At 42.7% G+C, this 17146-nt stretch overlaps 1 protein-coding gene across 1 annotated transcript in view; it reads left to right on the top strand.

Moving 5' to 3' along the window:
* Nucleotides 1-8110: 8110 nt before the first annotated feature.
* The window catches only part of LOC126252991 (glycoprotein-N-acetylgalactosamine 3-beta-galactosyltransferase 1-like), a 40625-nt gene continuing 31589 nt past the window's right edge, over nucleotides 8111-17146 (top strand). Inside the window, exon 1 of the mRNA XM_049954019.1 lies at nucleotides 8111-9009. Coding sequence (XP_049809976.1) covers nucleotides 8298-9009 — 712 coding nt within the window. The 5' untranslated portion in view covers nucleotides 8111-8297. The remainder of the gene's footprint in view (nucleotides 9010-17146) is intronic.

A 17146-nucleotide genomic window follows, 5' to 3' on the forward strand; every position in this document is an offset into this window, starting at 1 on the left:
GCACTCCCCTGACTTAAGCCCTCGTAATTCCAACTCGGTTTCTAAACTGAAGGCAACACTTCACGGCATTTGCATCAGAACTGCTACAAATTCGTCGGGCAATAGGCCACCCCGCTCGAACTGTCAACACAACTGGCACTACTAAGAGTATCCTACGACTTCCACATCGCTGGCAACGGGTTATACACAATGCTGGTGACTACGATAAAGGTCAGTAAAACTTTGAAACACGTATCTATTTTGTACGGGCTGTAAATAAATAGTTGCCACTATTAAAGTTCCAACTCTCGTATATTCACAACTAAACTTCCTTCAACAGTAAATCATGACAGTTAATCAAATGTTCAAATGTGTGTGAAGTCTTATGGGACTTAACTGCTAAGGTCATCAGTCCCTAAGCTTACACACTACTTAACCTAAATTATCCTAAGGACAAACACACACACCCATGCCCGAGGGAGGATTCGAACCTCCGCCGGGACCAGCCGCACAGCCCATGACTGCAGCGCCTTAGACAGCTCGGCTAATCCCTCGCGGCAACAGTTAATCAACAAGCAGAAAGGAAACATACACAATACTAAGAAATACTCCAATGCTCATTTTATTGTGATGACCGTTTAGTCATAATCTAAAGATTCCATTATTTAACGTTTCTCATCACTTTTTAATAATAAAACGTTATCTGTTCAAAAGAAGAAAGAAACAAGTGTACTACCAGTGTCAACATTAATATGCATTGACATTTCTCAATGAAATGAATAATTTTTGGTTTTTGGGGATTAGACCGTGGGAAAAAATCCAAAACCTCTAATATGGGTCATGAAAGCCTGCATTGTACTATCATACAAATGACTGCGTGCTTCGACGGTCTTTGTCAACTGGCCCATCGTCTTTCCTGCAGTTTCCTATCTGCTTTCCTTATTAGTTCCACGTCATTTTTCCTGCAATTGCTTATTCTCTTATCTCATAGTGAATATTGATCTACAAAAGTAAAAAAAAAATGGCTCTGACCACTATGGGACTTAACATCGGAGGTCATCAGTCCCCTAGAACTAAGAACTACTTAAACCTAACTAACCTAAGGACATCACACACATCCATGCCCGAGGCAGAATTCGAACCTGCGACCGTAGCGGTTGCGCGGTTCCAGACTGAAGCGCCTAGAACCGCTCGGCCAACACCGGCCAGCTACAAAAGTCATGGCAGCTGGGTGCCACAAGTACTTATACGGTACCTATGAGGGATGTGGTTATGATGTGGAAAATGGTGGTGCAATTCAAATACCTTCCTTAGGTTCTTCGCAAGGTTGCCGCTGGGATAAATCTCAGAATGGTATTATCGTCTGGAAAGAAAGATTTACCTATTATCACGATACTAAATAACTGTACAATAGGCTCCACTGAAATGAATCGATTGTCACGTCAAGAGCAGAGCGTGATCTTCAACTGAATGACTGATATGCAGTGCTGACCATTACACCCTGAAGACGACATGCAACAAGCGTCAAACTTGCATGAAGTATACTGCATGCTTCGAGATGCAGATGATTAATATTTCAGAGTAGGAGCGTCAATCTGGGATTAGAAATGTCATCTACATCATGAACATAAGAATAAGTTATACAGTGTTTCTTTTTTCCACTAATGTTGAGAAAAAACGGAACACGTTGAACAATTCGAGATAGGAAGTTCATATTCACAGGACATGTACATTACTATGTTCTACAGAAATTATTAACATTTGAACATGTCAGCGCTGGGTAGCCGCTCGGTCTATAGCGCCGTGTCACGGTCCACAGCGCCGTGTCACGGTCCACGCGGCTTCTCCCGTCGGGGGTTCGAATCCTCCCTCGGGCACAGGTGTGTGTGTTGTCCTTAGCGTAAGTTAGTTTAAGTTAGATTAACTAATGGGCTCGCCTGGTTGGCCATGCGGTCTAACGGGAAGGAGCGCCTGGTCCCCGGCACGAATCCGCCCGGCGGACTTGTGTCGAGGTCCAGTGAGCCGGCCAGTCAGTGGATGGTTTTTAGGCGGTTTTCCATCTGCCACGGCGAATGTGGGCTGGTTCCCCTTATTCCGCCTCAGCTACACTATGTCGGCGATTGCTGCGCAAACAGGTTCCTCACGTACGCGTACACCACCATTACTCTACCACGCATACATAAGGGTTACACTCGTCTGGTGTGAGACGTTCCCTGGGGGAGGGGGGGGGGGGGAGTCCACTGGGGGCCGAAACCAACAATAACCCTGGGTTCGGTGTGGGGCTGCGGAGGGGTGAAGTGGACTGCGGTAGTTGTCGTGGGGCTGTGGACCACTGCGGCTGCAGCAGGGACGGAGACTCTCCATCGTTCCTAGGCCCCCGGTTAACATACATAGATTAACATACATAGATTAACTAATGCGTAAGCTTGGTGACCGATGACCTCAGCAGTTTGTTCCGATAAGTCCTTTCCACAAATTTCCAAATTTTTCCAACATTTGAACCGTGTCAGTCCGCCGTTCAAGGTCAACGTCGATATCGCGGCGAGACACCACCCACCGGTAAAATGTGCCTGCGGCTCCCGTTGTCGCTATAAACCGAAGGTAATGGATCAGCGTGACCCGAGCAGATGTGCAGGGTGCCTCACAGACGTATGCGCGAACCGTACCGTGCAATCACTGAGTTTGAAAGAGGGCGCATTATTGGCGTGACAGAATGTAATGCATCCATCCCCGAAATTGCTGCTTGTGTAGGACCAAGAGTTTCAGCAGTGCAACAGATCTGTGCGGAACGGATCACGGAAGGCCGTAGAACGCGACGAGAGGGGTCAGGTTACACAACCCAGACCATCTCACGAGAAGATCGACACCTCATCCGAATGGCATTGCAGGACGGATCTGCGTCCTCCTCGGCTCTGAAGCAGCAATGGAACAGTGTAACACATAGTACACTATCAGGGGTGACAGTACGTTGCCGTTTATTACGCCATGGTTTACATGCGCGTCGCCACTTCTCCGCCCATCTTTGACGAATGTGCAGGAACAAGCTAGTCGGCAATGGTGTACGGAACGTCACTGTGGACAGGAATGGTACCAGATAGTGTTTTCGGACAAATTCAGTTTCTGTTTGTCTGAAAATAACGACCGCAGTTTGGTTCGCTTCAAACAGGGGGAGCGGCATCACGGTGACTGCACTCACACAAGACCTACAGCCCCAACTCGAGTCCTTATGGTGTGATGTGCTGTTGGGTACAACCACAAACCACAGTTGGTGCATATCCAGCGCACTTCACCAGTGTGACCTACGTGAATGACATTCTGCGACCCATAGTTGTACCCTTTCTGCGTAACACTGCAGACACCATTCTTCAGCAAGACAATGCACGACCACATGTTGCTACACTAACATGAGCCTTCTTGGTGTCACAGGATGTCAGCCTTTTGTCTGGCCCTCCAGATCAGCAGACTTGTAGCCCATAGAAAATGTGTGGGATATGGTGCAGCACTATGACCTGGTGCCAACCACAACAGACGAACTTTGGAACCAGGTGACGGTAGCATGTGTGGCGATACCATAGGACACAATTAACGCCATATACGCATCGATGACATCACACATGGAACAAGTTATCAGGGCCCTTGGTGGACCCTGTGCCTGCTAGGCAACAGGACACATGCTGAACCAAGTTGACTGGAATGCTAATCATTTCTCCAGAACATACTAATGTACATGTGCTGTGAATATGGATGTCGTATCTCTAGTCTTTCAAGGTGTTCTTTTTTCTGAATATGAGTATAATTTAGATATCGTATTTGAATGATGGTTGTTGGTGGAAAGATCGCATCATGCCTCGTGTAAGAAGCAGAAACGTTTACCAGCATATACTACCTGGTCAAAAGTATCTAGACATCTCTATGGAATGTGGAATTGACTACTAGGTGTCACGAGAGCTGCCCCCACCCCCTCCGCCCACACACACAAGACTGCACAAATGTAATGCTTACAGTCGAAATTACCAACTACACCATTGAGAGTGTTCCCAGGGCACTCTATACAAGCACTCCACACATTGGGCAAATGTGACGACGACGAATGTAATGTGGCAGTGTTTGTTCTCTTCGGAGCTTCGACACAGGGATATGGCCATAATGATACTCTATGCAGAACTGGACATGTCTGAAAAGACGACGTGCTGGAACGTCTGTGTTCCTTAGGTTAGTTAGGTTTAAGTAGTTCTAAGTTCTAGGGGACTGATGACCTCAGATGTTAAGTTCCATAGTGCTCAGAGCCATTTGAACCATTTGAACCATCTGTAGTTCATTGTTGATATTTGAGTTTACACACTGTCATTTTGTCATTTAGAGATAGTGACTGGAGCTGTGGACGCCAGAAAATGGAGCGCCAATTGGAGAACTCGGCACATTTCCAACATATCCTTCTGTTTGAGTTCAGTAGAGGGGTGATGGCAGCAGAGGCAGCCAGCAACATTTGAGCTGTCAGTGAGGTTAATGCCATCGGACAGAGCACGGCAGGAAAATCGTTTTCTCGTTTTAAGGAGGATAGTATTGACATTAGTGACTCTCCACGTTCAGGAAGACACTCGGGGTTTGATGAACATCGTTTAAATACATTAAACAACATTGATCCACGTCAGTGTACTCGAGAACTGGCAAATGTGTTCAACAGTGATCATTCCACCATCGTGCGACGTTTGCATGCAGTGGGGAATGTTAAAAAATTGGGTGTGTGGGTACCGCATGCTCTACGCCAAAATCACAAAAATTAGCTGGTGGCTATATATGCATCTCGGCTTGCTCATCAGCAATTGGCTCATGAACAACACCGACCATTCCTATCCTGTACCGTTACTGGTGACCAGAAATGGTTTCTTTATGCAAACATAAGAAAACGAAAGGAGTGGTTGAGCCCAAACAAAGCAGCAACTCCCCATACAAAGATCCGCTCGCTTCCACAAAAGTTAAAATTGTGTATCATAAGATACACAATATTAACAGCAATTGTAGTGTAATCCGAGTTGCTTCCCCAATGTGTAACCATCACTGCTGACATTTATTGTCAACAACTGAGACGTCTTGCAGACGCAATCCAAAACCAGCGATCAGGAAGACTGCACAAAGTTATGCTACTCCACGATAACACTGGCCGCACTCTGCTAGACTGAAGAACAACATTGTACAGTAGTTGGGTTGGAAAGTCATTCCACACCCACTTTATTCACCTGATCTTACACCCTCAGATTTTCACCTTTTGTGCTCTCTATGGAACGACCTGGAAGCAACTTCCTTTCCAGATGAAAATGCTCTCCGAACATGGCTCGACGAGTTCTTCGCCTGAAAATCACGTAATTTCTACAATCGTGGAATCGAAAAGTTATCCGAGCGTCAGCAGAATGTTGTAAATATTGAAGGAGAATATCTTAATGGTGACTAAAGTCCGTTATGTGTATCTGTCGTGTTTAAACTTATGGAAAATGCTACGAACTTATGCACCAATTAATACGTAAGTACCTGATGTTTCATGGACTGGTTTTGGGCTTGATCTTCACCTGTCACTCAGTTCTTCTTTGGAGATTTAGTTAGGGAATACCCTTTACTGAGATTTTATAGAATTTTTTTATCATTACAGGTAATATGAGTTTTCCAACGTATTTTGTTACGAATTTGAATAAGTTGTGAATAAATCCACTTAGACATCGTAAACAAAAGAATATAGGGAAACTGAAGAAATAAAATAGAAAAACCGAGTGAGGTGGCGCAGTGGTTAGCACACTGGACTCGCATTTGGGAGGACGACGGTTCAATACCGTGTCCGGCCATCCTGATTTAGGTTTTCCGTGATTTCCCTAAATCGCTTCTGGCGATGGTTCCTTTGATAGGGCACGGCCGTTTTCCTTCCCCATCCTTCTCTAATCCGATGAGACCGATGACTTCACTGTTTGGTCTCTTCCACCAAATGAACCCAACCCTCCTCGTTTCAGTTCGTTCTGTTGCATGATGCGCCTTTCCATACGAGCAGTACAACATGCGGTTGTTTAGTGGTTATGAAGACAGAGTAACAGATCTAGGCCTAAATACTGTCAACGTAAAGTTTCAAATACATCTTCATGAGTGTTGCCCCTTTGTCACCACATTTTCTTAAACTGTGGAAGCCAACTTCTGATGTGTGTGTCTGTATACATAATAAAATTCAGGGCAGAACCAGTTCGCCAGTCTCACAGTACTAATGTTTTTATTCCAAAATCTTTTTGTATTAGACAGTTAATCGCCCTTTCAGCAATACTTGGCTTTCTTCAATAACAAGTTTTTGATATAGATGAAACGTGTTGTGCAATATTTTATGACCTTTACCAACAATGTTTCTAATTTTCCCTCCTTTGTTACTGCAGAGCTATCACTAAAGGCAAGCAGTCTCAAAGTAAATAGAGAACAGTATCCCTACTTCATGGGAGACCTGCTTCAATGTCCTTGGACCTGTGGTTGTTGACCTATCTCTGTCTGGCGTCTAAAGTTGTACCAAGCCAGCTCCAGATCCAGTGGTGGTTGAGTCATGGTGGGAGCTGCTGTGTGTGGGCGCAGCTGGTATGCATTCCACACTAGCATGGTGTCATCAGCGCTTACTGCGAATATTTGTCGTCCTCAAGTGGCTCTGATGACGCTTGGTGTCTAGCAGAGGATTCTACCGTAGCTGTAAGCCCAAATCTCTGTGTCCAGAAAGCAGTGTGTAGCAGTGGTTTGGATGGAGTGGACTTGTTTAAGGCATCAGGAGGTTCCAGAAGCACTGTCCATAGCCATGCAGCAATTCTACCAAACTGCGCCCCTATATTGTTTGACTCTGTAGGAGACCAGGAACTTGGCCAGGACTTTGGCCTTGGGTGTGGCTGACACATCCACACATTAAAGGCGCAGATGAATCGCTCAGCTTCACCATTAGAGGCTGGCTGGAATGGCACTATACTTAGGTGCATTATGCCTATCAGAGAGCAGAAATCCTGAAATATACTGGATGGCAACTTAAGGCCAGTGCCCAAAATGATTGTTTTTGGGCCTCTTCCATGGTAAAGGTGCTTATTGTCTCTTTTGATGTACTATTTGACATTGGAAACTGGAAAAATGAGGCTATGACAACGAGCCACATCTCTCCGAGGAAGGAGCTGGTGAAGTCCACATGAACACGCTCCCATAGATGCTGAGTCCTTGACCAGGTGTGAGACCATTGTGGGGTGCTGGCTGGGTTGAAGCACAGGCATCGTAAGAGCAGGCTGTTCTCTAATGTCTTACGTACTTGTAGGCATGCCACCTTGTGAGGGCCTTCATGCATGTCATCCTTCATTGGTCAGCATGCAGGAAGTATATGGCAAGCTGATGCAGTGATGGTGGGATAACCACCCATTAGTCGTCATCGTCCAATATCAGCATCATTATTGCCTATGCCCTTCAGATCCTATTTTCCAGCAAAAAATGTGCACACAATCCTGGAAGGAAGTTGAGTGAGAGGCGTTCTGGCCAACCTTGGTGAATGTATTTCATAAATTGTTTGAGAAATAAGTCCTCAGCTGTATCTTTCGCAATTACAGATGCAGTGACAGGGAAATCTTGTAGGCCGTTTTGCATGGCGTTGTCCGTTTGGAAGCACAGTGTTTATCAAGAGTCGAAAGCTGGATTCCGTCGCACAGGTAGTCTGGATTTGGCATCGGCATTAGCCCGTTGTGTGGTCAGTTGATAGTGAATTGAATAATTGTAATTGCTGAGACGAGGCCCCAACATTGTAATCATTATGCTGTTTTTTCTGGAATAGGACCAAACAAGGAAATTAAGTGTTTAAGGTCCATTGTGAGGTGAAATTTTGAGCCATAAAGAAATGTATGAAATTTTCGGCTGCCAGATATGTGTGTGTGTGGAGGAGGGGGCAATATTTGCGGACCAGTGACGTATCCCAGAATCTTCAAAGGTTTTTGGATGAATAAATTAATAAACTTAATATAGGTAACCAAAAAAGCGAATCGTATGAACTTCATGAGACGAAGTATTGCATAAATTGTGGATTATTTAATTGTGATATCTTTGTTTTGGAACAACTTTGACAAGCGTTGTTTCTTGTCACTTGTCATTTGTCAATGTGTTTGTAAACTTCGAAGGATTCGAAGCGTGTGGAATGTTACCAGTTGTGATAAAATCCTTTTTACGTTTCGGTTTGGCCATTTATGTACTAATATAGAGCTGTGAATATCATTCTATCATACAGTACATACATTTATGATTTAATAATACTGTAGAGCGAGTGATAACCACAAACTGCCATAATGTCCAGCATCTGCAGCTACAAAAATATTGTGTTCCTCATTGGTTTTCTGATAGGCATGAACATAGCGTTTTCACTAATAAAAATGGAAGAGGATTATACCATAAACAGTTTTTCACTTAGTCTAACTGTTATTCATCCGTACAAAAACTGGTTCAGCAAGAAGTTTTTATCTCGATTTTCAATAGATTATGATGAAATTAGTTACGGAAAAGAGACAAAAGTGTCAGAAGCAGAGTATCTTAATAAGGAAGTGTCCATAATATGTGCTGTTTTTATGAAGAAAGTGCAAAATGCAAAAGCTTTGCAGGACACATGGGGTAAAAAGTGTAACCGCTTAATATTTTTCAGTACTCGGGAATTTAGTGATTTTCCAGTTGTACAATTCAAGCCTAAAAATTCATGGCACTTTTTATGTGACTGCATTCGGCACATATGGAAAAATTATGGCAATCAAATGCAGTGGGTTCTCTTTGTTCCTGATGACATGTTTGTCATACCAGAAAACTTGAGATACTACGTGGCTCCACTTGACTACAGAAACCCCCATTATTTGGGCCATGCTTTGACATTTTGGGGCCAGTTGTACAATATTGGCCAAGCAGGATATGTTGTAAGCAAAGGGGCCTTGAGTGCCCTGGAGTCTAGATTCAATACAACAGAAAAATGTGCCATGGGAGGCAAATACTGGAAAAATGAAGATTTTTATTTGGGTAAGCATTTGAAAATAGCATGAAGTAACAGTGTGGAACACAAAGATAATTTTGCATGTGGATGCTATCTTGAAAGACTGAAGCCCTATGAAGCCCTGCTCATAGCAAAACTTGTTACAATGGTTTAAAGCTTTACTTGCACATAATATATTGGGTGTCCCATTTATGTTGACCGCCTTAAATAACTGTTTGTCCAGATGCAAATTACAAAATGTTTCAAGCAAATGTTCTTTAGCCATCAGGGGGACATCAATCAGCATGATCGCCTTCATTGTAGCTTTGTTTTTTACAAAGATATGAACTGTGGTATGACTTTTTTAAATGGCACCTTGTATTTTTTATTCAGTAATTCATTTCCTCTCCTAAAGACGTATTCAAAAATGTGTCACAGTGTACCAGTCACTGAAACACAATGTCATCAATTACATAACACAACGTTGACTTTGAGCCCAGGATCACAAACTCATCCACTTGCTGGATTTGTCAGAAAACAAATGAAAATCGGGGAAAAACATAGGCCTAACACAAAACTGACTTTGTCCAGGAGTAGAACATTCAAAGGTGCTCAAAGTGGTGACCCGGACACCGATACACTGGTGTACTCGTTGAATGAAAGAATTATTTACTGCTTCCAGTGTCACCTGCTGAAGAGAATTACAAGCAAGCATGATATATTTCTTCGTGTCCTCTGGAGTTGTTGGAATATCGCGATAGACAACGTCTTTAATGCATCCCCAAAGAAAAAAGTCCAGAGGATTTAAATCAGGAGACCTAGCAGGCCAAGCAACTGTTAGTCCTCGACCAATCCATCTGGCAGGATACATTCGATTCGGAACCTGATGTGCACACAACGCATTATATGCTGGACATCCATCGAGTTGATGCCACATAAGCATTCTAGTTCTTAGCGGCACTTCATCCAGAAGAGGAGGAAGAATTTTTCTGTGCCGTTTAGACTACCATTGATGAAATAAGGGCCAATAATTGTAGTACCAAGCATCCCACACCAGACGTTAACTGTCCATTGACACTGATGTCCTCGTATTTACCTGTCCTTTGTTTGAGAAGGAACATTGACCGGTAAATAGAACATTGGAGAAGCAGTTCAGTTTGGGGAAGATTTGCTGCTGTGCCCACTGACAGAACTGTACATGATTCTGGAAATCATTCCCATGCAATTATTGATGTAGGTGTACACGGTAAGGATGCAACTGGTGACGTGTAAGAATGTGATGTGCACTGGTTTTAGGAATGCCAATCCTGTGTTCAAGCTGTCATGTGCTCACAATTGGATTCATAGCAGTGAAAGAGAGAACAGTAACTTCGGCAGCTTTGTCTGTGCGAGTGCTACAACGATTGCATTGTTGTGGGTTGAAACTTCCTGTTTCCTGAAGTGTCGCAACAAGACGAGAAAACATCAATCGGGAAGATGGGTTCTTGTCAGGATATTGCTCTCTGTGCAGTTCCACTGTCTGCATAGCATTTCGCCTACCTTCAACAACAACAGTAAAAGAAACGTTATATCGAAGCAGTTTGTAGAAAGGACAGCTTTTATTGTATGCCTACTCTACACAACAGTATTTTAAAGGACTAAATTACTGTACTAAATGTACCTGTACATAAGAAAACAGTATTGCAATGACTATTCTGCTAACTTACATTCCCCATAGGTGAGTTGCATTTCTACCTTGTCTTCGCTGGTGTATATTCTATTCACACAACTCTTCAATTGATAAAGGTTGATGGAATGATGGGTGTGCATTCTACTTATGTTTACATTTGTCCTCTGCCAACATCCGCACGTGGATTTGTTCCATTACACCGAGTCGTGCACTAAGCACTGGGATTGTCAACGTCAATGTTGTGTTATGTGATTAATAACTTTGTGTTTCAGTGAATGGTACACTGCGATTCATTTTTGAATAGGTCTTTAGGAGAGGAAATGAATTACAGAATAAAGAATACAGGGTGCCATTTAAAAAAAGTCATACCGCTGTTCATATCTTTGCAAAAAACAAGAGCTACAACAAAGGCGATAATGGTGATTGGTGTCCCCCTGATGGCTAAAGAACATTTGCTTGAAACATTTTGTAATTTGCATCTGGACAAACAGTTGTTGAGGATGGTCAAGATAAATGGGACACCCTGTATATCACTTTGTTGTTCACAGGCATGGTTAAAACTAAAAAAGACCATTATTTAAAACCACTTGTCTTAACTGAATCTTAAATAAGAATGCATTGTGTATGCTAAAATGCAAGCTATATTTGGTACATAAATATTATTAATTCACAATCCTCGTGTGAATATCTACAGTATTTGTAGGAACAGGGCCTTTTATAACTCCCACCGCATATCCTTACAATATTTTTTATTAATATTAACACACAACTTTTCAAAAGAGATTGTAGCATGTATTTGTTGACCGTAGAGCGAAAGCCTTTCTTCATCTGCTGCTTAATGAAATATAAACATTGTACATCAGACATTTTTGTACTAGTTCTCCACACATATGGTATTGAGATCTTTATACAAAATGTCAAATTTTAAAGTGTACCATAAACGCTTTCCGTTGGCACAGTGCCTACGTTTTTCTCAGAAAGTCTTCACTTATTTCTTAAACAATGGAAAATCCAGGATGGAATGTAACAATACCAGAGAAGGAAAGTTGCTACTCACCATATAGCGCAGATACTGAGTCGCAATAGGCACAATAAAAAGATTCACACAATTAAAGCTTTCGGCCATTGAGGCCTTTGTCAGCAGTACACATGCGTGCGCGCGCGCACGCGCACACACACACACACACACACACACACACACACACACACACACACAAATGCAGCTTGCACACACATCTGCCGTCTCAGAGGCTGAAACTACACTCAGCTCTCGGAGACTGCAGACGTGTGTGTGTGTGTGTGTGTGTGTGTGTGTGTGTGTGTGTGTGTGTGTCTACTGCTGACAAAGGCCTTAATGGCCGAAAGCTTTAATTGTGTGAATCTTTTTATTGTGCCTATCGCGACTCAGCATCTCCACTATATGGTGAGTAGCAACTTTCCTTCTCTGGTATTGTCACTTATTTCTTATTATGACATTCTAAAACAAGTGAAATAACAAAGAAATGCTCGACTTAATTAAGATAAGTGATCACCCGTATTTGAATCAACTAAGCATTTCCGAAATCATTCAAAGTGAATCTTATGTGGTTTCCTTTGCGAGACCCCAACTGACAGCTTCCTTTCACATTTAATCATTGCATTGCAAAACCTATTAGTTTTAGTGCAGTATACTGGGTTTTAAGCTGTCATTTTTTGATTTGAGACAATATTGTTAACAGATCAGCCTTCCTGCAAGGACATAATTATTTGTTTACCTTCACCTATAAATGTGTCACTAAACTTGTGGCATTATTGATGGGTGTTTGTTTATATGCTGCGAAAGTACAGTGGTAGAAGTTCTGTTAATTTGGAATCTGCCAACATTGTTTATCACCACTGTTTACATTATGCTTAACTGTCTGTTGTATGCTACCTTTGATTCCATTTCTGTTACCATACTTGTTTTATAGCTCAAGTCCATTTATTTGTGGTGTGAAATGCGCTGACTGCAACAAGTTACTGTGTGAACCTTTGTCACTTTCTCCCTTTCCTATTCTAGTCACAATTGTTGTGCAAAAAGAGCAACTTTTGGCAACTTTTCATGTGATCTCGAATCTTGCTAAATTTTGCTTCATTGTCAGGAGAAAGCAGTATGTTGATTCACTCTTCTAGAAACATAGTGGTTAGCACACTGGTCTCGCATTCAGGAGGACAGCGGTTCAATCCTGCATCCGGCCATCCTGATTTAGGTTTTCCGTGATTTCCCTAAATCGCTCCAGGCAAATGCCGGGATGGTTCCTTTGAAAGGGCACGTCCGGCTTCCTTCCCCGTCCTTCCCTCATCCAATAAGACTGATGATCTCACAGTTTGGTCTCTTCCCCCCAAACAACCCCAACCCCTAGAAACATACTCTTGGGCTATTAATCGTAAACATAGTGGTGCACAAAGCTCCTCTTTTATTGTATATCACTAGTGTTGGATGAGCTCCTTGATGACACTTTTGCACTTACTAAATAAATCTGTGACCAAATGTAGTGCTCTTCTTTAGACCTTCTCAATCTGCTGTATCTGATAAAAATCCCAGACTGAGGATCACTTAGCAAATATCAGTCAAATAGGGATTTTGTATGCTACCTCTTCCATGGGTGGAAATACACTTCCTGTTAATTCTTCCCATGAATCTGTCTTGCAGTATGTTAATATTATTTTGAGAAATTTATGACTGTGTGTCATTTAGCCACAGATTCAATGAAATTCTAATAAGTTAACCATTCCTTTTTATTACTGCATTATTATGTAGCATGTTCCACATCTACATCTTAATCTGCAAACCACCGTGAGGCACATGGGATAAGGTACGTCCCATTGTAACAGTTACTAGGCTTTCTTCCTGTTCCATGGATTATGTTTATAGTTTCTCACTGTGAAACAAAATGTTTCCGTAAACACTTTCTTCATTAGACATATATGGTGAGTTTGGAATGGAAACCTGTACCTGGAAAGATGCTGTTTTCTCACTGGAGGAGCACCAGTTAGGTTATGCCACCGTGCAGAAATACATCTTATTGACTAGCTGATAAACTGCCTACATTGTAATACTGGCCAGCTAAAGTACCACATATCACCTATCTTCTAGCCAGTAGTTTAATTTAGAAAATCTTTTATGTAACAGAAGGACTCCTAAGCAGATGTGAATTCACTTTGTGTTTAAAAGTAATGTTGTCATTCATTACATCCTCTACATCACTGGATTGGCGGTAAAAGACTTTTATGGGAGAATACCTCGCTCCTTTCTCTACCACTCTAAGGCTGAGTGATGGATAGTGTTAAGTCGTTTCTCCTTCATAGTACATCAAAATCTTTCATGAATGCTACTGATGTTTTTGGAGAGTGAATAGGCTAATTGTTAATAACAAACTTCTTAAGGTTGTAAAGTACTGTGAGGCTGTTGCAGGTATGCCAACAGTTTAAAGAACTAGTGGAAGGAGTAAAGGTAGCAGCTCACCATTCAGTTGAGAAATTGAACAAGACTGAGAAGAAACCTTCCTCCTTGATTAAAACTGTGTGCTGGAACAGGATCAAACCCAGAACTTTGTATTCATAGGCAGTTCTCTTACCAACTAAGCCATCCAGGCAAAACTCCCAACCCAGTCTTACGACCTGACTTCAGCCAGTATAAAACTATTTTCAGGAGTTTCATCTCCGACTGTGGGAGACATGTTCGAAGGTAAGACATCACCTGCATCAATTGCTAGAAGGCGGCCCCACATTTATAGAGCTGCATAGGGCACATCACTATTTGTCAAGTGATGCTGATAGTGTTATTATCTCTGGCTGGTGCCATCATTCTCAGTTAAAACTTATCAATTGTCATTTTGTTGGTGCAAAGTCATCATCCTTGTTTTATGTAACCTAACAGCCTCTTCTTTTCCAGTAAAATTATGATGGTATTTATGAATATCTATGGCTCCTCTAGATACATGCATTTTACAGTTTGTTCTCTTTGCCAAAGTGCTCATCTTGCTGAATTTTATTTTGTGGTATCCATCACAGAAAACAGATTCTGCTCCAGCAAATTTGTCAGTATTTCCCAGATGGCAGTTCCATTTGTGTTCGGCTAAGTGGATGTTAACAGTCCTTTTTGTTGCTCCGATGTATACAAACTGGCCATAGCAGAACATGTTACCTGTGATGGAAACTAAAATTCAGTGACATGAGCATTTTAGCAGAGATAACACATTATCATATGTGCATGCTTAGAGAGGCCAAAAAGGTTCACACATGCCATAATAATTTTAATACAAAAGAAGATGATGTTACTTAAGATAAAATAGAGATATCAACTTTGTGCCAACACAACTACATTACTTTAAATAAGAACATTGGCGCTAGCCAGAGATAATCATACACTCGGCATCAGGTGACACATGGTGGTGCCCTATATGCTGTTCTTTAAATGCTTAAATACGGGGGCTCCTCAATGCAGTTCAGTTACTGTTTTACTCCAAAGATGCATCCTACAGTTGAAGATGAAATTTCAGGGAATAGTTTTGTACATCGACCATGACCTTTCAGCCCGGAAGTTTTAACTGAAGCAAAACTGGCCATAAAGCTTACATTGTATAGTTTTAAGTCTTGTTTATGCACCCATCAGTGACTCAGTGTGTCAACTGCATGATGAGTTGTTACCTCCACACCTTACATTATTTGCATTCCAACAAGAACAACTGTTTTAAGAGTTTTCTATAGTAGGTTCTGTAATGGATACCACACATTATCATTAATGCACAAGTCTCTGCAACAAACTTGTTATCCTCAATGACAGGCTACCCCAGAATATGATGCCGTAAGATATTAGTGAACAGAAACAGGAAACATAAGTCAACTTTTTGAAATTTTCATCTCCAAAATCTGATGTTATCTGGAACAAAAGCCTTATACAATTATACATTAAAGAACATCTGTACAATTTGATTCCCAGTTAAGTTCTTACCAATATCAATATAAATTTAGAATTCATTTATTGATTTACGCACATGCATTGTTTGTAGCCTACTTATGTGATCAACACTTGTGTGGTACAGAATTGCAGGCAATGTGTTGTATCTAAGTTCATTGATAGTCCATTTGCAGAAAACCAGTTATTAACATCCAAGTAAATTTTATTTAAATTTTCAAAATTATCATTTTTAAAAAGATACACACAATGCGCATTGCTGATTTTTTTCTGTACATCAACTTGTTTTAATGATTTATCCTCTGTTATCCAGAGGAACCTGTTTCAATAGCTAATATGTCATGTAAGAGAACTGTACATAAAGTGTACCTCTCATACTGTTAAGGTCTGGTTATTTCAGTTGATTTTATTTAATGAAAATTGTAACTTGATACTGGCTGAAAATATATATCATCAATATGCCGTTTTCCCCCTCTAATCTCCTCCCCCTTTCCTTGCATTCTCTTCTTCTTTCATTCTTCCTCCCTTGCCTCGTCTCTCCTTCTGAGCTCCATCACATCTGTTACATTGCATGTATGTGTGTTTATGCGGAGAGGGGCATCTCACTCACATATACACTCCTGGAAATGGAAAAAAGAACACATTGACACCGGTGTGTCAGACCCACCATACTTGCTCCGGACACTGCGAGAGGGCTGTACAAGCAATGATCACACGCACGGCACAGCGGACACACCAGGAACCACGGTGTTGGCCGTCGAATGGCGCTAGCTGCGCAGCATTTGTGCACCGCCGCCGTCAGTGTCAGCCAGTTTGCCGTGGCATACGGAGCTCCATCGCAGTCTTTAACACTGGTAGCATGCCGCGACAGCGTGGACGTGAACCGTATGTGCAGTTGACGGACTTTGAGCGAGGGCGTATAGTGGGCATGCGGGAGGCCGGGTGGACGTACCGCCGAATTGCTCAACACGTGGGGCATGAGGTCTCCACAGTACATCGATGTTGTCGCCAGTGGTCGGCGGAAGGTGCACGTGCCCGTCGACCTGGGACCGGACCGCAGCGACGCACGGATGCACGCCAAGACCGTAGGATCCTACGCAGTGCCGTAGGGGACCGCACCGCCACTTCCCAGCAAATTAGGGACACTGTTGCTCCTGGGGTATCGGCGAGGACCATTCGCAACCGTCTCCATGAAGCTGGGCTTCGGTCCTGCACACCGTTAGGCCGTCTTCCGCTCACGCCCCAACATCGTGCAGCCCGCCTCCAGTGGTGTCGCGACAGGCGTGAATGGAGGGACGAATGGAGACATGTCGTCTTCAGCGATGAGAGTCGCTTCTGCCTTGGTGCCAATGATGGTCGTATGCGTGTTTGGCGCCGTGCAGGTGAGCGCCACAATCCGGACTGCATACGACCGAGGCACACAGGGCCAACACCCGGCATCATGGTGTGGGGAGCGATCTCCTACACTGGCCGTACACCACTGGTGATCGTCGAGGGGACACTGAATAGTGCACGGTACATCCAAACCGTCATCGAACCCATCGTTCTACCATTCCTAGACCGGCAAGGGAACTTGCTG

This window comes from Schistocerca nitens, chromosome 4 (assembly GCF_023898315.1).
Source record: "Schistocerca nitens isolate TAMUIC-IGC-003100 chromosome 4, iqSchNite1.1, whole genome shotgun sequence".
Lineage (NCBI taxonomy): Eukaryota > Metazoa > Arthropoda > Insecta > Orthoptera > Acrididae > Schistocerca > Schistocerca nitens.